General features: G+C 42.8%; 1 protein-coding gene across 21 annotated transcripts in view; it reads left to right on the top strand.

Annotated features, from left to right (window-relative positions):
* The first annotated feature begins 1017 nt into the window (after window positions 1-1017).
* The window catches only part of GPHN (gephyrin), a 234508-nt gene continuing 210364 nt past the window's right edge, over window positions 1018-25161 (top strand). For 4 of the 21 annotated variants that reach the window (XM_079951138.1, XM_079951124.1, XM_079951143.1 and 1 more), the window contains exon 1: window positions 1021-1195. In XM_079951138.1, coding sequence (XP_079807264.1) covers window positions 1132-1195 — 64 coding nt within the window. In that variant the 5' untranslated portion in view covers window positions 1021-1131. Of the gene's footprint in view, window positions 1196-25161 lie in introns of all 21 variants that reach the window. The other 17 variants (XM_079951129.1, XM_079951128.1, XM_079951125.1 and 14 more) reach the window with 10 other exon arrangements.

Here is a 25161-nt window from a genome sequence, read left to right as displayed (position 1 = left end):
GTGGGTACAGTACTGTCATGTGTTTTTGCTGTATGTATTTTAAAGCAATGCAGGTGTGTGAACCTGCAGAGTGATGCAGGGTTATGCAATGCAATGAGTGAATGTGAATGGAATGTGGGAGAATGCATCGCAGTGTGTTTGCATGTGCTATACATCAGTAATGAGCAAAATTAAACGACCAAAGCTCTTGTGGTTTGAATTTAGCTGTTCCAAATACCTGTACGCTGTATTTCTCTTCTTCCATTTCACAACCTTTCTACGCCCTGCCATACCAATAAACTCCCATTGGGCATATGGAGCGTGCATACAATACAGAGCAGGAAACGTGGTTGCAATGTGAATGAGTCTCTGAGCGATGTGTTTGGAGGGCGAGAATCTGCCCGTCAAATGCAGTAAGTGCGCGTGCAGTTGCCTGCACGTATGAATGCAGTGCAGTATGTGCCAGTGCAGCGTGATGCAGTCAAGTACGTGTGGATGTAAAAATGGTGACTGATGTTGGTGTGGGTGCAGTGCAGGTACATGCCGGAAAATGCCGGCATGTTCCGACTGCTCCAGGTCCCTGAATATCCCTGCCGTTTCATTTAGTACGGAAAAGAAGCAATGGGGATTCTGAAGACAGGCGAGATTCAGGTATTTTCTGCGGCGGGGAAAGGAAAGAAAGGGGGGGAAAGCACCCTGTTCGGATTCCCCCAGTACCGGTACAGCAGGAACTCCCCCAACGCTCCTCGCAGCCCAATCGGATCCGATGGAGGAGGCGGAAAAGAAACAGAACCGAACGAGCCAAGGCATGGCCCGCTCTCCCGGCGCTCGATTGCTGCTGCCTGAGCCCAGCACTTGAGAAGTCCTCCTCCGGCCAGGAACTCGCCCGCGTTCTTTTCGGCTCCGCCCCGCGCCGAGCCTGGTTCGTCCGCTTTCCCTGAGGCTCCTCCCCCTCCCCACCCCGCTCCATGCACTTCTGCTTCGCAGCCCCGCCCCCCGCGCCGCCCCCTCTCCCTGCTGGCTCCGCCTCCCGCGCGTTCCCTTCTCCCCTCCTCCTCCTCCTCCCCCTTCCCCGCTCTCGCGCTCCTTCTCCCCCCCCCTAATTTCCCCCCCACCCGCCTCCCTGTCAGTGCGGTGGCTGCGCTGGGAAACATGGCGTCGGAGGGGATGATTTTAACGAACCACGACCACCAAATCCGCGTCGGGGTCCTCACAGGTAACGAACCGCGACCGCGAAGCGGGGCAGAGGTGGCTACGGGTCGGGGCTCGCGGTCAGGCCGCTCCACGCTGGGTGTCCCCTCAGCCGCCGCCTCCGTCGTGCCGCTGCCAGCTCCATTGCCACTGCCTCCTCCTCCTTTCCCGGCCGTGGCTCCGACGCCGCTGCACCCGGAGCCCGAGCGCCCCTCGCCGGCTCGCGTGTGTGCTCTCTCTCCCTTCGCCCCCCACCACCCCCGGCTTCCTTCCGAGCTCGGCCTCGGCAGCGTTCCCGGCGTCGCCGGCTGAGGTGGAAGAGAGGGAGGACGGGAAAAGCTGGCTTGGCGGGCGAGCGAGCGAGAGTAAGGCTGCTGCTGGTGGGATTGGGCGCTGCTGTTGCTGCCGCATGCGGGCGGGAGGCTGTTCAGTGCCGCAGCCTCGAGTTCTCCGCTCCCGCTGGGGACTGGCCCGTAAATAACCCGCGTGGAGGGAGGAAGGCAGGCGATTGGGGGGGGGGGGAGATAAAAAAAGGGAGAAGCGGCGGTGTTGGGTTTGCCTCGGGCGCCGAGGGAGATCCAGGTGCTCAGGGAAAGCGGCTGCATGGCCAGGAGCGGCGTGCTCCCCTTGGCTTCCCACAGGCCCCGGAGGAATCCGAGCTGGGCACCCCTCTCCGCTTTCACCGCGGGAGGGGATCGCCTTCAGCTTGGGCCGAGGTGGCATTCCTTTGCCATTTTTTCCCTTTCTTCACACTGGGTCTTTTTCATTCAGGAGGAGGCTGTGTGTGTGTGTGTGTGTGTATTTGGAGGCGTGGGGGAAGGGAGGGGGGTTGCTAATGGGTGCAGGGCTGTTTCCAAACGCTGGATGCCACCCCCACCAGTAACATGCCCTTGGTCACCCCCCCTCCCCTCGTTTAGCCCCCCTCTCCTAGTGGGACCGATCTCCCCCGCTGTGCTGCCCAGAGGGAGAAGCAGCAGCCGGCGCCTCGTAACCAACCGCCTCCACCTCTCGTCCGCTCCAGCGGGCAAGTGAGCAGCGAAGGCAGCAGCCAGGGACCCGCTACCGACGCCTCCACACTTTCTCTGGGTGGCACGGCAGAAGGGATTGGGCCCAGCCTTGCCACCCAGAGGGCGACTCTGTGAGCTGGGTGGCTGCTGCTGGCTCTCCTAACCAGGTGGACAGAAGCAAAGGAAGCTGCAAGGAGCAGCTGCTGCTGTCGTGTGGTGGATTGAATTGGTTCCATTGCATTGGCCAGAGGAAACGGGGATGAGTTGGGTGGCATTGACTGCTTGTTGCCCTGGTTACTTAAGTGCACAGGTGACCAAGCAACAGAGGTGGCAGGTCATGTGTTGATTGGAATTGAACCCAGTAGGCCCAGTCCTCCCAGCTGTGCCAACTAGAGAAAAGGAGTGATTGAGTAGGGGCAGTGAGTCTTGCTTGCCACTGCCACTTGCTCACCAGCCTACCCAAGCAGCCACTGCCACTTGTTTCCCGGCTCTCTCTGAGCAGCAGTGTTGGGACCAATTCTCACCATCACCTGGAGAGAGAGGTTGGTTAAGTGTTCCCCTTGCTGCCTGCTTTGGGCCCCACTGGAAGAAGGTGGCCTGTACACAGAAGCATGGAACCAATACATCTTGTGTGGTGACTTTTCTTTTTTGGCTTGTGGCATTCAGAGGCAGATAGATACTTAGGGTTGGTGTCAGTGAGTGTGCCTAAGGGGCTGGGATCTTGGCAGTTGCCCAATGGAGGCTGATCTCCAATACCAGCCTTCTGTTCACTTGGGAATTTTCTTCCAGGGCATAGCTCTCTAGTGAGTATGTAGTGTGGAACTTTGATTCCCCCCTTCCCATTTCTCTTTTTGGTGATATGGCTGCCTAGATGTCTGTCTTAGATAGCTGAAGACAAAGCTAGAGGGTTTGAATGATCTGTGAGATTAAATTGGAAGTGTGTGTGATGATCAGTAGGAGGGGGAGGCAGGCCAGTGGGAGTTGGAAAACCCTAGAGATTTTTCTTGCACATATTTTCATATTCCTTTTAATTGAGACTGGGCGAGAGCCACTCTCTGTCCCCTGAAGGAATCTTGTTACAGAATGTGAGAAGATAAAACAGCTGAATGAGAAATAGAACAGCAAAGTATTATTTTTTTTGGCCTTGTGGTATTAAATAAAAATGCCTCTCTTCTTTAAAAAAAGGGTTCTGCATTCATGTACTGCGTACTTGGCTGCCCCAGATTTTGCGGGAGCCTATGGCCTGCCTATGAATAGCAACTTGGAACCTTCCTGAGTGTGAATGTGACTGGGAAATCCCAGTCTGATGATGCGCTGTTCTGTTCTCTTGGTACTGAAACTACCAGCCTCTGATTTTCATCTTCAGTAGCTGCCAATAGAATGTAGTTGTTAGGCTTGAAATTCTCTTCCTTTTCCTTCTGTCAAGCCTTTCTTGCAAGAATATTGTGGCAGTGTACAAAGTTCTAGAAGCCGCTGATGTAAGAAAAACATAAATCTTAATGATGCTTCGGCATTGTAGACAACTGGATCGTTAAATATGGCAGATGTGGTTTGGCAAGGTATGAAATTCAAACTGCTGGAATTGTTTTGCCTTCCTATTTGCATATTTTCCTTATCTATACTCTCAGAGGCAGGGGTTCTTACAGAAGTCACATAAATGTCTAGGGGGAAGTATATGCAAATACATTTTGAATTTTGTTTTGTGGGGCCAGGTTTACTTTATTAAATGGTAGTTCTGACCGCCTTTATGTTGCATTTGGGAATAAAGCAAACCCAATTGTTTGACTTCATCATTTTTAAGAAAAATTATAAAAACAAACGATGGTTGTACAGGATATATTCTTCTTGAAAAGTAATCTGTCTTAGTGTAATGATTTTCTTGCAAGTGTTGCAAGATTTCTTTATTTGTCTGGTTGGTGTAATTCCTATTCTACAGAAAGATGTGAAACTGATTCAAAAGACATATTATTTTAACCTGAATGTTTTCTGTGTTTTTTAAGTTTTGCCTCCTGTAATTTAATAATTCCAGTTTGATGGATGTTTATTAGAATTGCAGATGGAATCTGTAGGTATTATCAAAGTAATATATGATGTAGAACCAATTTTAATTCCTCTGGATTTGGTATAATCATCGCTACTGTGTTTCTTATGTAGCATTTTAGAAATAATTGGAAGTTAGTTTATTGGTTTAGTATGAGCTCTTCATCTTTCAGTTGTTTCATATTCATAAAGTTTTATAAAAGAGTCTATAAGCATCAATATTTTAATGTACTATAAGTGTTGCATTGATTGGTTAGGCAAATGCTAAAAATACTGATAGGTTTTTCATAGCAATTATATTGAAGTATGTTATTATTGGACGCAGGTGGCGCTGTGGGTTAAAGCCTCAGCGCCTAGGGCTTGCCGATCGAAAGGTCGGCGGTTCGAATCCCTGCGGCGGGGTGCGCTCCCGCTGCTCGGTCCCAGCGCCTGCCAACCTAGCAGTTCGAAAGCACCTCCGGGTGCAAGTAGATAAATAGGGACCGCTTACCAGCGGGAAGGTAAACGGCGTTTCCGTGTGCGGCTCTGGCTCTGGCTCTGGCCAGAGCAGCGATGTCACGCTGGCCACGTGACCCGGAAGTGTCTCCGGACAGCGCTGGCCCCTGGCCTCTTAAGTGAGATGGGCGCACAACCCCAGAGTCTGTCAAGACTGGCCCGTACGGGCAGGGGTACCTTTACCTTTACCTTTTTATGTTATTATTCTTTCCTTTCATTGTGAGACAGATACAATAGTTCTATAGTGAATAGTATGAAGGTATCCTGTGTGTTTAAGAGCTTTGTCCACAAAACTCTACCTGTTTTATATGTGATCTTTGATAGCATTGTTTGTCAAGACATTTAAAAATACAATTAAAAATATAATTTGATGTAAAAGTTAAATCCTTACCTTTTGGTTACTCCCACAATTCAATTCAAATTTTAAAAAAATGTCTTAGTGCTTTCTGAAAGTTGTCAGGTTAGAGCTAAATTGCTAAATTTTGGGGGAATTAAATTAATCAGCTGTAGGGCAACCAGTAGGAATGTTCTGTAGATTAGTGCAGTATATTGCTGTTATCATGGTTGAGGGTGTTTGGTTAACTTTAGACACTGCAACAATACCAGGTCTCCTAGCTATGTTAAGCCTTGTCCAGAATGTGTTCAGGGACCTAGAAAAATATTCCAACTTCTTTAGCACAACTCCCCCCCCCCCCAGGCCTGTCTAATTCCTTAAAAAAATCCTTCCAGTAGCACCTTAAAGACCAACTAAGTCAGTTCTTGGTATGAGCTTTCGTGTGCATGCACACTTCTTCAGATACACAGTGTGCATGCACACGAAAGCTCATACCAAGAACTGACTTAGTTGGTCTTTAAGGTGCTACTGGAAGGATTTTTTTTTGTTTTGACTATGGCAGACCAACACGGCTACCTATCTGTAACTAATTCCTTAAAGTTTCTTAAGGTTGCAGTCTTATGCCCATTTAACCTAGAAACAAGGCCTATTAAACTTGGGACTTGCTTCTGAGTAGACGTATAGAATTTTATTGTAAGAGCCCTCAAGTGAGTGGTTATTTATGAATGTTTCATGGGTATGCAAATAATTACTGGAACATGTAGTATTACTTGACCAGTGCTGCTATAATATAGAACGTGGTTGGAATGTAGGCTAATATATGTCTCGTGATAGTTTGGTTATTTAGAAATACATGGCTATAATTTATTTTTCTGTTCACTTTTGAACTATGGTTATAAAGTAAATGTTACTAACATCTATGCTCTTTTTTGTGAATGTTGATCACTTTGAACTTTTTGGCATAGCTGATCTCAGTGCAGTGGCTGCAGAAGTGTAGCCTGGAAATAAGAGTTAATAGCTAGAACCATTGAGTGATGGATTTGCTACAATAGTGAAATAAGGCTTGAGATATTTCTCATCACCAAGGAGCTCTGAGTACTACATGTAGTCTATCCTGAAATTATTGAGTTAGTAAACTTACAGCCTAGACTTAAGCAGGATTTTGGAAGTAAGTTCTATTAATGCCATGGAACTTGTTTCCTGATGTATGTGAATATGGTTCAGATTCTGACTGGTCATCTACCATGTAATTGGAAAACAATAATAATGCTGCAAAAATCATCAATTTCTCTTGGTTTCAGATAAGAGAAGGTATCAGTTGCTGTAAAAAACCCCTACTGTATGCACTTACTTTAAGCATCCATTGGCCAGGAATGATTTCAATTAAAACCACACTGTGTGTTTTCCACCAGAACACTCTTACTTAATTTTTTTCCTACCCAGGAATCATAGGCATAGTTCTGGTGTAATCTAGGACATGCTGCTGTCAATTTCATCACCCCCTTAGTGGAAGGTAAGTAGTTAGGACTTCCATACTCAGTGCAAGTGCAGCAACCCTATTTAATGGGCACAGGGAGAATAAATGGCATGTTTACTTTGCCAATGTGTTCTTTCAAGTCAAATCCATACTCCAATAGTGGTTTTGTTCTTTGCAAAGATAAGGTAATGGCAAAGTTTTCTAAGCCAGGGGTTCCCAAACTTTCTACCCCACAGCCCATTTGAAAGGGCAGAAAATTGCAGAAGCCTATCACTCACAAAACAGGGGCACACAGCGTGTCAATAACGTTGGCAGATAGAGGAAGTATTTGACATCATCCGTTGGCAATTGCCAACATAATTTTCCATTAATATCAAATCAATAGGAGGGGGTGGGGCAGGCAAGTGAGGAGGCACCTAGCAGACAGTAGCGTTGAGGCCCAGCTGAAAATTACTCAGGACCCAGGCTCCCAGTTCACTGTCTGAGAATCACTGGTCTAAGGTATGGCCACCTTGCTCACCCAGTATTTATTAGAGGGGGAAATTGCAATAGGAGTTGGGAGTTCAGCAACATCAGGAAGACCACAGCTTCCCATGCTTTTAGTTCATGCACTGCTTGTGGTCTTCACAGAGGCATCTGGTTTCCCATTGTGGCAAACAGGATGTTGGACTTTATGGACCTTTGGACTGAGCCAGCAGAGCATTCCTATGTGTGTCTTGTTTACAGCCTTCCATAGTCACAGTTTGGAAAGCCATTTTAGGTGCACCCAAGGGCCTGGGCATTTTGAGTGAAACTTCTGACATCTTTCTTTGACCAGTAGAGTTCTCTTGCTCCATCATACACTTTTGAAACTAATCTCAACACACACACCCTTTTAAAAAAGAAACAGTTTTGTGGTTCAGGATGCAAAAGCCCTGCTTGGTATACTGAGTCAGCTGGGGTGCTGTTTGGTACTTTTCATATTTTTGAAGATGTGAAGCTGGGAACTTCTATTTCTCCCTGGATTCAATATAATGTACTATTGGCATTCCTCTTCACAGAAATGACTATAGTTGTAAACTTATAAACAGATACATTTGCACATTAAATACATACGCACACATACTGATTACACATTCAAGTATGCATCCAATCATAATTTAATTACATCTTATTCTTAACACTCCATCTTATCTTGACACAGGAATGTAAATACTATGCTTGACATTTAGTTCTAATCTAGTTGTCTAGGGTCTCTATTGGACAGAGTACAAGGAGTAAGATTGGAATGTACAGGTAAACAGGTACATATAATCTCATAATTTATTATTTCTAGATGTTTGGTGCCAGATACTGTCTAACTTGCTAAGCAACTCCCTCTAATATTTTAACCCTAGAATATATGTATCTCTTTCATGTATACTGGAGTAGAAGATAACATTTAGAGCATCTTAATGCTATTATATGTGTCCTAAAGTTTCAGGAATCTGAAGGTATAGTTTAACTATGCCCTTCATTCCTAAGATTGGGCAAGTTTTCTTCCCTCCCGAAAGTAGCAGGGAAGTGGCAAAATCACATAAATGGCGTTTCCATATGAGCAGTCAGTCAAGTGGGAACCGTGACTCATATGCTAAGTACCATAAGCCTTTCCAGACCTGGTGAACTGCAACTCTGATTATCCCAAATTGTTAGCTATACTGGCTGGGACTAATGGGAATGACAAAATAGCTCAGGGGTACCAATTGGAGAAAGCTGTTTGTTAAATCATTCTCTCTCTCTCTCCCTATGCTGGGATGCGGGTGGCACTGTGGTCTAAACCACTGAGTCTCTTGGGCTTGCCGATCAGAAGGATAGTGGTTCAAATCTCTGCAACAAAGTGAGCTCCTATTGCTCTGTCCCAGCTTCTGCCAACCTAGCAGTTCAAAAGCACACCAATGCAAGTAGATAAATAGATATCGCTGTGACGGGAAGGTAAACAGCATTTACTTGTACTCTGGCTTCTGCCATGGTGTTCCATTGCACCAGAAGCAGTTTAGTCATGCTTGCCATATGACACGGAAATCTGTCTGTGGACAAACATTGGCTCCCTCGGCCTGAAACGAGATGAACACCACACCCCATAGTTGTCTTTGACTGGACTTAACCATCCAGGGGTCCTTTACCTTTTACCTATATATATGATGGAGAGGAAGGTTTATATTATTATTGCTTGCCTTGCAGTATGTTAAGTCCCCAGACAGGTTTATAAGCCTACATTCAAATTGAGGGCTTTTTCTAGGAGATGCTGCTAAACTTTCTTCAGTCTTCTTTGTTTCTTAAATCAGAGTATTTCTTTGAGATTTTAGTCCTTTAAATTACCCTTGTTTTGGCAATTCACATTGTCACTTTGCCTCTTCCCCCCCACCCCAAAATGAGATCACCGTCTGATCCCAAAGTGAGATTGCTGGCTTCTGCTTTCCATGTGCCACTTTGTCTTCCCTCCCAACCCCAAACATGTAAGTTCAAAGCTAGCACAATACCTTGTATAAAACACACACACACACACCAGTTTTTGTAAATATTAATTTTTGCCACTATTGCAGGGGTTGAGCACCATATGTGTTTGTTGTGTCCAATTACGAATTGCTATTAAAAATGTGCTATTAACAGTGTGTCACAGATGTGAACTATGCATTAGTTCATGTGTTTCAAAAAAACAAATCAAACGTGCAACTTAAAAAAAAGCGACTAAACATTCTGTTGTGACGCCCACAACCTATGTTTCAGGAGCCATCTTGTGAATAGCTTATATATCTGCATTTCTAACATGGAAATGGAAGAGTCTGCCTTCGTGGGTGAAGTCAAACCATCGCAGAGTTTCAGCACCAGCTGTGGCTCCAGATACAGGAGAGGTGTTTTGTTGCAGCTGGGGCAGAAAAAGACATCAGGTATGGCAGATGAAAGCATCGGGTAGTGCTGATGCAGGTGTACCGTGCCATTTCTTCTTTCTGCGCTCCTCCTACCGGTCATTCCTCCTGTGGTCACTGTGGGGATACACAACCTGATTGATTGTCTCTAGGTGTTGTGGTCATCTGCAAGGGATTCCAAATCTTGCCAGCCTTCATGTTGCATTTACAGACATCTTTGTAATGCAGAGTTGGTCAGTCAGTGGGCCTGGTGCCTGAAGCCAGCTCCCCATAGAGCACATCCTTGGGGATCCTGCCATCTTCCATTCTGTTGACATGACCAAGCCAGCATAGATGTTGCTGAGACAGGACTGTGAACATACAGGGGACGTTCGAGACTTTGTCCTGCCATTTGATGCCCAAAATCTTCCTGACACAGCGTGCATGTGGAAGGCGTTGAGGCAGGTTTAAGTTGCCCATGTCTCACTACCATAAAGCAGCATGCTCAACAAGCATGGTTGCTAGACCTCCTTCTTGGTATTGGTCGTTAGCATCACATTCTCCCATACTTTTTTCTGGAAAGGCGAGTCATTGCCATAGCCGGCTTTGCCAGTATGCTTATCCAGTTCAGCATTGATTGAGAGGTTGCTAGTTATAGTGGAGCCAAGATAGACAAAATCGCCTACTACCTTAGACATGTGGTCAGCGCTGCTAATGCGTGGAATGCAGAAAACGCCCTGTCCCAGAATGTTGGTATCTGTCAGGCTGATAGAAAGGTTTGGGCAGAATGGTTGATGAAACTATAGAGCTTCCTCAGAGTGTGCTGTCAAGAATGCATCATCTGCAAACAACATCTCTCTGATAAGGACCCACCGTACTTTTTAATGATAAATATAAAGCCTATAATATAGATGTGTGGAAACAAACTGTATTATTTGAAAGAGTTTTACAAAAATGGATGACCAATTACCTTCAAGGAAATGCAAATTCATTTGTGAAATAGAAATACCATGCGTTACCAATTAAGGTCATTTTAAACAAATTTCCAGGTTAAAAATGAAGTCATGAGGCAATTAACAATATATGATAAAATAATAGTCAAATAAAATACAACGGCAAATGGATTAATATCATATTTGTATAAATCTATTATTGAGGTTAGGAACGCGGGTGGCGCTGTGGGTTAAACCACAGAGCCTAGGACTTGCGAATCAGAAGGTCGGTGGTTCAAATCCCCGTGACGGGGTGAGCTCCCGTTTCTTGGTCCCAGCTCCTGCCCACCTAGCAGTTCAAAAGCACCTCAAAGTGCAAGTAGATAAATAGGTACTGCTCCGGCGGGAAAGTAAACGGCCAGTAAAGCGAGATGAGTGCCGCAACCCCAGAGTCGGCCACGACTGGACCTAATGGTCAGGGGTCCCTTTACCTTTTTATTATTGAGGTTCAATTTTGCCCTCAGCAAAATCTGAGAAGGTGGTGGGAATTGAAATTGGAATTTAGAAATTGAAGAGGAGACATGGAACAGTCTGTGGATTAAAGCGTCATACAAATCTATATCGGCAACAACAAAAGAAAGAGCCCTTAAAATTGTACATGGCTGGTACTTAACACCTTGATTCCTAGCTAATATAAAACTGGACAGTTCTCCCTTGTGTTGGAGAGGAAGACCCACTATAAGGACATATCAGCATATGTGGTGGGAGTGTCCAAAAATAGAAAGGTTTTGGAAAAAAACATATTTACTGAAATACCTTTAAGTACAAGGCAAACAATTCCCATGACTCCAGGACTAGCTCTGCTTAATTTGTATAGTCATGCTATGTTGCAGATTGGAAATAAATAACTCATAACACATCTGTTAATTGCTGCAAAAACAACCATTGTCAAGAGATGGAAATCATTTCAATTTTTGACTATGAAGCAATGGTATAATGCAATTTGACAAAAATTAAAATTGTTTTTGATAGGAAATACCTTTTACTAATGGTTACAATCTAAGCATACACATATACATATACATAATTTCATATCTGTAATAAATAAGATATATATACTTTATCAAAATTTTGTTAATATAATCAGAGATGTTTATCTGAACATAGACTGTTTATTTTCATTCTCATTTTATGTAACTGTTTAATGTCGTATGTCCAAATGTAATAAATAAAATTTAAAACAACAACACCAAGTGTCGTGGAGACATCCAAGGTCAGGCCACTGGCACCACCTGGACCTGATTATCACCAGGTGATGAATACTGAACTGTGTTTGTGTCACACGGAGCTATCACAATGCCAACTGCAACACTGATCACTCTCTGGTGGTGAGCAAGATCCTTCTGCAGCCAAAGAGGACTGACCAATAACACAATTTGTGTGGCAATGAATTAATACTGCCAGCAGTACCTGAACTTTGGGATTGCTTCTCTGATTCCATCGAACAATATCTATTGAGAGACAGTGTTGAAAAAAGGAGGAACTACATCAAAGAGGCAACCTACAATACAGCTACGTCCTCCTTTGGCAAAAGATAGAAGTAGATCCCTGACTGGTTTGAGGATGGCATTGAGGACATGGAGCTTGTTATTGCTGCAGAGCACGAGGCTCTTACAAACTTCAAGTGTGCGCCCTGCAAAAGTACACTTGCTGCACTGAGAAAAGCAAGGAGAGATGCCCAGTGGATTGCCAGATGATGTGCCAGTTACTCCTGACTGAGGCTGTGTCAGAGTATTCAACTCACTGTTGACAGCAGCAACACTTGCAAAATGTACGAAGGCATGAAGAAAGCCTTTTAGACCAACAGTCAGGAAAACTGCACTGCTGAAAACCTTGTCTGGAGAAATTTCCCTTAGTATTGAATATTTGATGTGCAAAATAATAAATGAAGAAATATTTTTTAAAACAGAAACTGGAGGCTGGAAAATGGGAGATTAGAGTTATAGTAATATGGTGGAGAAGATACTAAAAAACAAAAAATATAGAAAAATGTTTAGAGGTGAGTAGCAGGAAGTTTCCCACTTCCAAAAGAAACAGCGGGATTGTTGTGATTGGGTATGTACTTTGATAGGAATTTGTTTGCTGACCTGCTTTAGTATCCTGAGGCCTGCACTGTTTGCCTTGAGTGTGCATTAAAGTCATTCTTGAAAGGTTGCCACAGCTTATTAAAACAACTGGCAGTCAGCCAATGTTGCTTATCCAGGTGGGCACTAGCGTGGTGTAATGAAGAATGCTGAAAGGATCAAAGCAATAACGCATTGGTAGTCAGGTTGAAGCAGGGGGGTGGCACTGTGGGATTTTAATCAATATTCCTGGTAAAATGAAGAGATCCACAAGGGACAAGTCATGTTCTAGTGGTCATGTGCAGCTGTTGTAAGCAGATGGGCTTTAATTCCATAGATTATGGTCTGTGGTTGGAAAACGATGGGCATTTGGGAAGGCATGGGCTACATAGAACTAAAATGGCAGTAAGTGTGTTGGTTCATTGTTGTTCAAGGGGTTCCTGAACTGATGAGAATACGTAGGGTATAAGAGGGTATGTTATTTCATTATACACACACACACACACACACACACACACACTACTTGACTGTAAAAAAAAACCCTTCAAAAAGAATAAAGCAATAAATTATCAGTGAAAACAGTTACAAACAATTATTTGAAACATTCAAAAACAATTATGATCAATGATAAACTAAAAACAGATTAAAACGCATGTCAACATTCTACATATCTGGGTAGGCTTATCTAAACAAAAATGTTATCAGCAGGCATTGAAAAGAGCAGTGTACAGAGTATTACCAGGCAAACATAGTGATCTGACAGTACATCACAATGTTCAAAACCCTGCTTCCTACCACAGTCCTGCAAGGCATCGGGGTGAAATCACTGAGACGGTTTCACCCCAGAGCCTCATCTCGCCAGGGAGGAAGCAGTTTTGCCCTCCCCAGCTGAGCAGCCCCCTATTTCTCTGACTTGCCCACCTCTCCGGTGGGCGCCATTGCTATTATAAGATAACGAGGGAGGCATTCATGGTGAGTTTCCACACCTCTTTTTCTAGAAAAATAGCTCTGATCATCATATTTTCTAAACTGAGGAAATGTGAACAGAGCTTCTCTCTATGAGTGAGTGCACCTAGTGGCTGATGTAGGTGCCTTGAGATGGAGGGAGAACCCCTGTACCATTTAACAGCCTTGTTTCCCCCGCTCCTGCTCATTTAGATGTGGGAGCGAGCCCTTGACAGCCATTTTGTGACTGAGACCCACACCCATTTCAGAGTTACCCAGTAACCTGAAATGTTGGTGGTCCCTGCCTTATATTCTGTTCATCTGAATGAAGACCAGTGGCAGCACCAGAAAAAAATGTGGAGAGGGGTGCATGATGGGGTGGGGGGATGCATTTATGATGAAAAATATTTGTCTTACATGCTAGATCTGTGAAAAAGCAATGGCTGTTTGGATGCTTTCATTCCTAACAGATGCTTTCTAAAGTAAGTTCTGTTGATTTTGATAGTTATTTTTCAAGTGAGCATGCTTAGGTCTGCTGCCTTATTTCAATTTGCAGTAGATGATTTACTTATAACTTATATGTGCTGGTGTAAGTGTTTTTTCCTTTTAGTGAATAAAATGGAAACCTCTTTTCTTTACCCTCCAGAGCAAATTTCTCACCTCTTTTTATTCCATTGCTTTTAGTAGTTGCACAGCAGGGGAGGAAATCAGATGCAGTTTTTCTTGGCTTAGAGGTGAAGTTTTTCCATTATTTCATATGTTGAACTGTCTGCCACATTGCTGTCAAAGTACAAGTTACATTCATACATATCACAGGTTTGCCTGCTCAGCCTCTGATGTAAGAGTTTGTAATGTCAGTATAAAATATAATTACAGATGTCTCTGGTTGCAGAATAGCAAAAATAGTTTAGTGTTGGCATCTCTTTCTCGCAGAAATTCCTCATACCTACATGGCACACAAAAGTTAGACAGGTAAATCCTTTACTATTTCTAGTTTAGGATTCCAAAAGGCTTCATCCATTTGCTGCATTTTCCCATCTCCTGAAGACACTTGCAGGCTAGGTGCATAGTTGAAGTGTAGAATGTTGTGGTTGCCTCCTGTTTGCCTGGAAACGCTCCTGTCCGGAAAAGGGAGGGAACAAGTGAGAGTCAAAGACAGGTTGTTCGGGTGCTACAGACGCTTCCCAACAAAAGGAGGATGTTGCGGAGATAAGCAGGACAAACCCGTCCATGATGGGAATTAAGACACTCTCTTCAGCTGATAGCTTGTGAACCCCCTCCATTTCATGTGTTTTGAACTAGCCACCTTTACTGCAAATAGCACTGCTGACTGCCATTCTCAAACACTGCTGCTCCCTCCCTCCTGCCCACCCATTGCTGTCACAATTCACTCCTTTATGACTGCTCACATACGTGCCAGTTCCTAGGGGCTGAAGTCCCTTTGCCCCCCCTAAAATATTTGAGGTGGCTGCCCCCCCCCCACGTTGATGGGCATTGCCATTCAAATGGTGTGTGTGCGCGCATGCCTTGCAACTGATTATGCGGGTCAGGGCTTACCTGTCCCCCCAATAGTTTATTCAAGCTGGCACCCCAACTGCTCATGTGCTTGCACTAACTGGCGATGTAGGCTCGCAAACTTTGTTCTGAGGTACAGATTCCTCAGAGTAAGGCACTGCGAGTGACATCATCCAGAGAGTTTTTGTGCTGCTGCTAAAGCTTTAATTTCATTTTAATGTCAAGCACACTGGTTGGTTTTTATTGGTAGGTATTTCTATTTAATAAAGGATGATCAGTCTCCAACTCTGGTGGTGTTTCTACTTTATCTCATTGTCCTTAGGGTTCACATATTTGTATATCTACTTGGTTCAAGTGATAAGAGTGTACACAGTTTTGTTTTTAATGTGTTCTTGAAGCCATTTCCCTTTCTGTTGCCTATCTCTAACTCTTACTTTCCCTCTGTTTTTTTGGAATCTGGCCAGTTCCAACTTGCAGCAACTTGTGTCATCTTTCTGTTGCTCATTCTGTGTGTTTGAATTTCTGGAAACTAACTGGGCTTTGATACTGCCAGCTCATTTGGAACATGGTGATTATTCCTGTACTCCTACTCCTTTAATCTTTTAACTTTATTGGCAGTTGATGCAATCCATTGCTTATTGTAGGCATAAACGTGTGTAAAGCAAATGTAGAAATGTGCTTCTAGAAGTTTCCATTAAAATTTTACTCTTTGGTCCTCCAGATGTTATTGATCTTGACCACACATCAGCCCCAGCCCACAAGGTAGGGGATGGTGGGAGTTGTAGTCAAGCAGTGTCTGAAATGGCTGCAGGTTCTCTGATCCTGCTCCAAGTGGAAGCCTATTGACAATTGAGGACTGGAATGTTGTAGTTTTACCCTTCTTGAAACTTGCTAAAGCAATAAAAAACGAAGTTGGCAAATGACAGTTGGTTTCCTCCCCCCCCCCCATTGTCCTCATTTAGGCACAAGGTGAAAGCATTTTTTAACTAGGCCTTTGGGATGTAATCAACCTTCTTGCAGGCACTGATGTTTTATATGTAAGTTATGACTTTTTTATTGTTGTGTCATTTTGTTGACTGCTCTATGCTCTTCTTGGGGAGAAGAGCATCATATAAGTACAAGGAAATAAATACATGCATGTTGATTGACAAGAAAAAACTCCATAATCCATAGTTTGGCAACATCTCTTTTTAGGAGCAACCAAATGTCACACAAGTAAGCTAACCTTTAAGTTATCCAGAACTAATCATCAGGCTGAATGTCACACAAAGTAATAATGATGATTATTATTATTATATTTATTATTTATACCCCACCCATCTGGATGGGTTTCCCCAGTCACTCTGGGCGGCTTACAACATACAGTCATACCTTGGGTTATAGATGATTCAGGTTGCGTTTTTTTGGGTTACGAACCCTCTGAAACCCGGAAGTACCGGAACAGGTTACTTCCGGGTTTCGGCGGTTGCACATGCGCAGAAGCTCCGAATCGCAACCTGCATGTGTACAGACGCGTCGCTGCACGTTGTGAACGTGCATCCCACATGGATCACGTTCGCAAGCCGAGCATCCACTGTACAGTAGAGAGTAAGGGGAACAAGGGCCTGGGGCCTGGGCATCAGAAGTACAAAAATCAGGGTGCATGTTCTAGACATGACGTCTGCATTTAGATTCTGCTCCAAGATGGGTAGGGTTGCCATATTTCAAATCAGAACAAGTTATTGAGCTTTTTAAAAGATTTTAAGATTGACTTGCCTAAGATCTAGTACAAGGCATCACATTTCAGAAATACACACACACACACACACACACACACACACACACACACGATGTCAATTCCATCTTTGAAATCCTGGTAATGTCCGGGAAAATCCAGACATTTGGTAGCCCTAAAGATGGGCAGTCCTAGCCCACAGATCAGTGCCAAATGGAAGAGAAGAGAACAGAAGAGATGAGATGAGATTGGGCAAAATGTTGATATTGTTGAGTACTGGCTCAGAATCCAAAGAATATCAAATCAGGATTGTATCACTTCAAATAATGAATTATTGCCTTCGGTGTATGCAAGTGATGCATATCAGGGAAAGAATTCCAACTTCACATATGCACTAATAGGGTCTCAACTGGCAGTGACTAACTAGGAATGAGACTTTGGGATCATAGAGGATAACTCCATGAAGAGGTTGACTCAGTGTGTGGCAGCTGTGAAAAGCATGAATCCCATGTTATGAAAATTGTCACAATGCCATTATACAAATCTATGGAGCATTATACAAATCTTTGGTACACTTGGAATACTCTGTACAGTTGTGGTCACCTAAGCTCAAAAAGGCTATTGTAGTGTCAGAAAAGGTTCAGACTGAAATGATCAAGGGGTTGGAGCAGGGTGGATTTGATTTAAATCAAATCAATTTAAATCACGATTTAAATCACTAGTCGTAAGGCTTGATTTGAATCATTTTTTTTACAGAAAGACTCATTCTTGCTGGTATAATCTTTATATTTGCAACCATATGAAGGTTTCATTTTTGGAATAATAAATTTTCAGACTAGTTTTTACAGTTATATCAAAAATTACTGATTTGGTTATACTACTAAAAATACATAGATAATTATGAAATTATGGTGAGGTTTAATAAGTTAACTGTTTATATTTGGACAACTTTTCTGCTGTACTCTATTGGAAGGAGAAAAATCATCATTTCCTTAATAACCATTTAAACAATTTATTTAACTAAAATAATAACATTATAGCATATGTATCCATGTTTGTTAACTGATGTGGTTAAAAAATTATATATTTTTTTAACTTAGACTGAGTTTTAAAGGTAAAGGGACCCCTGACCGTTAGGTGCAGTCACGGACAACTCTGGGGTTGTGGCGCTCACCTCGCTTTACTGGCCGAGGGAGCTGGTGTACAGCTTTCGGGTCATGTGGCCAGCATGACTAAGCTGCTTCTGGCGAAACTAGAGCAGTACACAGAAACGCTGTTTACCTTCCCACTGGAGCGGTACCTATTTATCTGCTTGAACTTTGACGTGCTTTCAGACTGCTAGGTGGGCAGGAGCTGGGACCGAACAACGGGAGCTCACCCTGTCATGGGGATTCGAACCACCGACCTTCTGATCGGCAAGCCCTAGGCTCTGTGGTTTAGACCACAGCGCCACCCGCGACTGAGTTTTAGCACACATGAAAAACTTAAAACAAATCCTTATTTCCTGATGAATAGCCTTTGGACTATAATGTAACTTAAATAGAAGACTATATTTAGAAAGATTTTTCCTCCAAAAGCATTTTATTTTAAAAATCTGATTTTAAAAAAAAATCCGATTAAAAAAAATATAAATCTGATTTTTATTTTTTAAAAAACAACACATTGATTTTTATCCCCCCTGGGTTGGAGCAACTCATCTGTGAGTAAATGTTACAATTTTAGGCTCTTTTTAGTTTAGAAAAACAGCATGGGTTGGACCCTGGGCTTTTTTTCAGCCAGAACTCACCAGAACTCAGTTTTGTCACCTTTCAGGAAGGCCCCATTGCCATTATGAGAGAACAAAGGAAGCTTTCATGGTGAGTAGTGGCACCTCTTTTTCTAGAAAAATAGTACTGGTTGGATCCAATAGAATATATGAGGCTATGCATGGTGTAGAGAAAGTAGACAGAGCACTTTTTCCTCCCTTTATCAAAGTAATAGAACCCAGAATTGTCCAATGAAGCTGAATGTTAGAAGATTCAGGACAGATAAAAGAAGGTACTACTTCACACAGCACAAAGTAAAATTAGTGTTCTGCCTAATTTTACAGTGTTCATGGAGATATGTTCTATCAGAACAGGATTTTCTAAACACCTCAAGTTTATTCTTAGAAAGATCAAAGTGTCTTGCTCTTCAAAATTAGCTGCTGTTAATTTTCTTAGTCCATAGCATCCCTTTCCAAAAAGTATATAAAATGTACTTTTGAGATAGAGCTGTATTTTCCACACATAATTTATCATACATTTAAGGAGGCTATTGAGTTAACATTTTTACAGACAAAATCAGTAGCTGCAACTGGAAGAGGGCTACAGATATATTAAAAATGAAATATCCATGCGGCATGAGTTGTGTAGAGGATTTAGAAAGTTAGTTATGAGTAGGTTCTTTGTAATGTGCTGTTTGATATAAATGTTTAACCCTTGAATTGAAAGGTTAATAGGACCTGTTATAGAACTATTACAGAAGGCAGTGTAGCTACAGTATTTGTAGAACTACTATCGAAGAACCTGTAACTGCCCTTGTGTGACACTTACCTATCATATAATCATTAAGGAGATTTGCTTTAGAAGAAATTATGGTAAAGACTGAGGGGTATTTTAGAATGGTTACTCAACTGTAGAACAGAACTACAGTATTTTCTCTTTAAACTACATTCTGATTTGGGTACTTTGGATGGGATTTATGGATTTATGAATGCGGTCATTGGTTTGTTTTTGTTTTGATTATGTATTTTGTGTTTTTATATTGTGATGTTATCTTGTGAACTGCCCTGAGACCTGTGGGTATAGGGCAGTATGTAAATTTAATAAATAATAATTATATTTAAAGTGTCGCTCTCCTTAGGGTGCTCACAATCCACCTTCCACTGCCCAGTGCACATCTGTTACACCTCAACAGATCACTATTCCTCCAACAACTTCCATTCCATCTGGTTTTGCTGGCCACATGCTAGCCACATGACCTGGAAAAACTGTCTGCAGACAAACGTTGGCTCCCTCGGCCAGTAAAGCGAGATGAGCGCCGCAACCCCAGAGTTGTTCGTGACTGGATTTCACTGTCAGGGGTCCTTTACCTTTACCTTTACCTTTATTATTTTGCGTAGAGATTAGCTTGTCTTATGTAGAATGCAGAAGGGCTTTGCTTGCGGATCATGCCATATATCACATTTATGCTTTTGATTATGACTTCAGTATTGCTTCTGAGAGTGTGGATGGCATCATGTTCTGTACAGCTGAGATAGTGAGGTAAATTAGCCTGCTTGTTGATTACATCTGCTTGGGCATGATGGTGGTAGCACTCAGTGTAAGAATCTAATCTAATTAATAAGCATCTAGAGATGTCCATGCAGAATTCTTCCTGTGTTGTTGAGAATATGTTTGTTGTTTGTCAGTGCACTTTCCGTTGGTGTCATGGGGAAAAGGTAGTTGATGCTGGTTCAACTCAAGAAATATTTCATGATAGAAATATTACTTGAGTTGTAGGTGACAGGAAAATGCTTCTGTATAGTACAGAATGGTATCATCTGTATAGATTTAGTAGGGCAGAAGGTCAGGCCTTGTGAAAGAAAGGACTGTTCTGCCTGGCTCAGTGTGCATCTTGATTTACAGTATTGCTAGGTGAGTTCAGGGTGTCCTAAATGGGTCAATAGAGACATGTGTTAGTTTTATTTTTCCTTAGATAAATGAATTATTAAAAAAAAATCACTTCCCTTGTTTTGAAGAATTTCTGCCCGGTGCATGGGTGTGTCCAGTTCAGTTCTGTATGCTGTATTCTAAACCTGAGGTGTCATTCTTGATCTTTTTCTATTTGCCATACGAGATGCTGATAGTAATATACCGTATTTTTTGCTCTATAAGACTCACTTTTTTCCTCCTAAAAAGTAAGGGGAAATATGTGTGCGTCTTATGGAGCGAATGCAGGCTGCGCAGCTATCCCAGAAGCCAGAACAGCAAGAAGGATTGCTGCTTTCACTGTGCAGCGATCCCTCTTGCTGTTATGGCTTCTGAGATTCAGAATATTTCTTTTCTTGTTTTCCTCCTCCAAAAACTAGGTGCGTCTTGTGGTCTGGTACATCTTATAGAGCAAAAAATACGGTAGGCGTCAAATCATTGATCCAACTTTTAGTATTGTCTATGCTGACTGGCAGCAGCTGTCCAGAATTTCAGATAGCAATCTCTCCCAGCCCTATCCAGAGATGTCAGGGATTAAAGTTGCAAAGCAGATTCTCCGCCACTGAGCCGTGGCCCTTTCCCAGCCAGATGTTCAGTTTTCTGGAGAGAGTGTAGCACAAGTTTTTACCATAGTCTATACAGTAGACTAACAGAAATGTTACAGTGTGGTGGGCTCCTTTCATTTTGTCAGCCTGCCAGCCAGCCATGCCCTTCTCCAGGATACTCCGTTTCATTCCTCCTCCCACTTTGTTTTCTGTGCTTCCTACTCTCACCCCAAGCAGTTAGTTCGTTCATATCTTGGCTTATTAAATGTTCCTTTGAAGACCTAACAAAAGATCTCAATTGGAAGGGTACAAATTGTTTTGGCTATTTAATGTACTACTTATGCTTGGATGTTAAGAGGATGATCACATGCATGATTTTAGTGAGAAGATTGAATAGTTTCATGACAGAAACAAAGTGAGTAATTTTCTGTCAAATTCAGATTAAGTACCTTCTCTAAGGCAGGGGAACTTTTGCATGAACAATGCTAATTGGTATATGGGAGAGTTGCTCTGAGCAAGTCTTCACTTATTGCTGTATAGTATCACTCATCTTTCACTGGCTGCTTATTGAAATGAAGAAATAATAAATTACAGCTAAACCAGAAATCAATGCTGTAATCTGATGATTTCTCTTCATCTGCGCGGGAGGCCTTTAGGACTATGATCTATCAGAACTATATGGCATAGTAATTATTAAGATATCAGCATTAAATAAGATATTTTAGAAGAGGATGAGTTAACATCTGTCAGTGATGGTTTCAAGAAATAATTTTCTGAAGGCGGACTGGTTTCAATGAACCCAAAGGTCTATTTTGCTCCATTATTCTATAGTGCTTGTGTATACTGGTACACATTTGAGCAGTCTTGAGTTGCACACCCACTTTTACTGTAATTCACTCTGTCAAAAGAAGAATGTAAGAAATGTTGTTTCCTTATGAATTAATTATGGAATACAACTGCTCCTGCAAGAATTTTGTGCTGAGTAGCTGACTGAAATTTAAAATTCACACAAAATGTTCATTGGCCAAGAAAAAGGGTTGTTGCCAGGGCCTTTTCTCACCCAAGGGGCATGATTTTGTCCCTTGCCTCTCTGAAATGTAGCTCAAAATCTGGAAAATATATCATTTTCTCTCCAGCTCTAAACTTGGAACTGGGGAGGGCTGCAGAATATAACCACGCCCCCCCCAGCTCAGAAGTGGAAGGGGGGCTACCCTGTCTCTGTGCCTGGAAGGTGCTCCCAAGTTCCCATCAATGCAGTGTGCTCCAAGCTTGGGGTAATTGTCAGATGCAGAGATAAACCTTACACCTCTACCTTTGGAGGTGAGTGCTTGTTGGGCTCTGCACTTGCACCTACCAAGCACAGAGCTGACACAAATCCCAGACTTCAGTCCAACCTTGGAGCTGGGAAAGGGATAGGATTTTGTCCCTTCTCTTTACCTCTAGGTTTGGCAGAAACCTCAAGTTCATCTTCCTCAGCAGAGCCTGGCTCATTTCTCATGAGAGGGATGTGTGAGATTATGAAACCCTGCTCAACAATCTCTTCCACAGGAACATAAGAAGGTGCCTCATTGTAAGTCAGTCTATTGATCCATCTAGCACAGTATTGTACCCACTGTCTGGCAGTGACTCTCCAGGTTTCACACAGGTCACCCTAGCCATGTTATGAATGCAAACCAGGATCAGAGGTGGAAGATATAGAAATTAAGGCATTGGTTCCAGTTTTCAAAATATGTAATAACTTCATTTATTGAGGAGTTCCAAGTCATACACCACGTGCTGTGCAGGGATATACCGGTAGTTACAAGCAATTGTTTCTCTGCCTAACTAAATGGCCATTCTAGTAACACAGAGAATGGAGCAGGATGATATAAAGGCTCCATATTGCTCCTTTGTGTGCTGTAGAGATCTTTCTTCAAAGATGACTGTAACTCTTAAGTTCTTATACTTCCTACTCAGTCTTCGAGACCAATGTGTCAGTTGTACATGCTCCTTTTTATTGCAAGAGCTACATGGCAAATACACTTTCCCAGGATTGTCCAGGATTGTCTTTGTATCGCCTTTCAGATCCCCAGCAGAATACCTCAAGGTGTTGGAAATGTAAGTCCCTTTGCATCAACTTTCAGACTCCCATCAAGGTGCTTCTAGGCAAATGGATGCAACTGTCCTGAAATGTGACATTCTTCTAAGGAACTGTTGGTTAGAGAGGCTGGCTAAAGTTGATTCCCAAATGTTTGTATGGATAGGTGTGGAGAGGAGAGCAGGTAACAAAATCCGCAAGGGCCCAGTCCCACTGGGGATGGGTAGATCATGACAAAGAATGCAGAAAATTACTTGGGTCTAAGAATCTTGATGGTTTTCCAGAGAGTTGCAGTGGTTTAATGACCTAGCTCCCAACAGTCTTTTGGCTCAAACCCACTTGTGATGTATGACCCTGTGAAAGTTGCTGCTGCCCCTGCTGCTGGTACTGCTTGCTAGTTTACTTTGATTTAAATATTTCTATACTGCTGTTTGATAAACGTCAAAAGCAATTTATAAAATGACCTGTAAGATATTTTTAAATATTATAAATTAAATGCCCATAAGACACAAGCAAAAAAACAAAAACAAAAAACAAGCAAAAAAGAACTAAACTCAAAAGAGTCAAATGAAGTAGAAAAATATTTTATCCTGTTTTTGGAAGGCTGCCAGAGAGAAGACTGATTGAATGTTTCATTTCACTGCATCATATCTGCTCCTGAAAAGGCTAATCTAGACCTCCCCATACAATGGAACCTGAAGCATGGCCTCCATGGGAATATTTATATTACAGAGGACGTTGCCTAAGATAGTCAAGACCCAAACCATTTAGGCTTTATTTTCCCTCATCAGGGCTGAAATTAGGCTTTCTGTCACCAGAGTCAAAGACCCAGTTTGGCACCCTACCCCCCCCCCCCCCGGATGAGTGTTTGCATACATACATACACATAAATACATACATACATATATACAAAACTAACAAACACGAACATTAACACATAAAAAGTAGGCAGTATATCATTTGAATACAAAAGAATCCTAGGAAGTATTATGACTGTATGACCAAAGGGAAAATGAGCATCCCTTCCAGTAAAAGCTAATCGTTTGTCAAAGTGGAACTTCCATGTGCAGCAGTTGTCTATCTGCGGTCAAGTTTTGAATTGGATTTAATTGGTCACGGGCTCATTGAAAGACTACATTTCCATAAGATCAGCTGAGACCCTCTGGTTTCCTTTTAGAATGGACCCCCCCCCCTTTGAGGCTTTTTGCCACCCATCCCTCTTCTTGGTTCTGAGCAAACCCTTTCAAGGAGTTTTGATGTGTAAATTTACTCCTGAATAAGCTTCAACAAGATTCCTTTCAATTTTATTTTTGTTTGATTACTCATTTTAGGAAATGATAATTTTGTAGTCATTTTAGGTTCCATGTAAGGTGAAGAAATGCTTTTTGTGAGTCTAAAGTAGAAAGTGCCCTTCCTTTACAATCCTAATGCAGCTGGGCTGACCAGAGCTTGCCAGGGAACTAAAATGCTCACACACCCCTTACATTGGGGTTATCTGGAGTTTTGGATTACATTGTCAGCAATATACTGATGAGACACAGCTCTACTTCTTTACATCTGCAGGTATGGCAGTGGATGTGCTGACCATTGTTTTGCCTCAGTAATGAACTGGATTAGAGCCAACATAACGAAGCTTAATCCAGATAAGACTGAGATACTGTTCGTGGCTGTTTCCCTATACTGGATGGATGGGAGTTGATGAGGTTTCACTTTCTTTAAAAGAGCAGGTATACAATTTGGGGGTACTTCTGGATCCATTGCTGTTGGCCTCAGTGGTGTGGAGTGCCTTCCATCAGCTTCAGTTGGTAGCCCAGCTGTGCCCCTATCTGGACAGGGGTAGCTTAACTTCTGTTGTCTGTGCTATGGTAACCTCTAGTTTAGATTACTTCAACACATTGTATGTGGGGTTAACTCTGAATACAGGTGCAGCTGGTGCAGAATTTGCTGGCCAGGTTGCTCACTGGGGCAAGACAGTTTGAGCATACCGATCCTCACCCAACTACACTGGCTACCAATTAATTTCCAGGCCCAATTCAAAGTGCTGATTTTGACCCAGAAAACCTTAAGTGGCTCAGGACCGCAATACCCCAAAGACTGCCCCTCCCCATATGAATCTACTTGAACCCTGAAATCATCATCTGAGGCCCTACTTCATGTGTCTCCTTCATAAGAGGACTGGGGGCTGGCAACATGAGAATGGGCCTTTTCTGCAG

Source organism: Podarcis cretensis (genome assembly GCF_951804945.1).
Source record: "Podarcis cretensis genome assembly, chromosome: 1".
In the NCBI taxonomy this organism is placed as follows: domain Eukaryota; kingdom Metazoa; phylum Chordata; class Lepidosauria; order Squamata; family Lacertidae; genus Podarcis; species Podarcis cretensis.
Note: the sequence above shows the minus strand (reverse complement) of the source record. Positions and strands in the feature narration are given on the sequence as shown.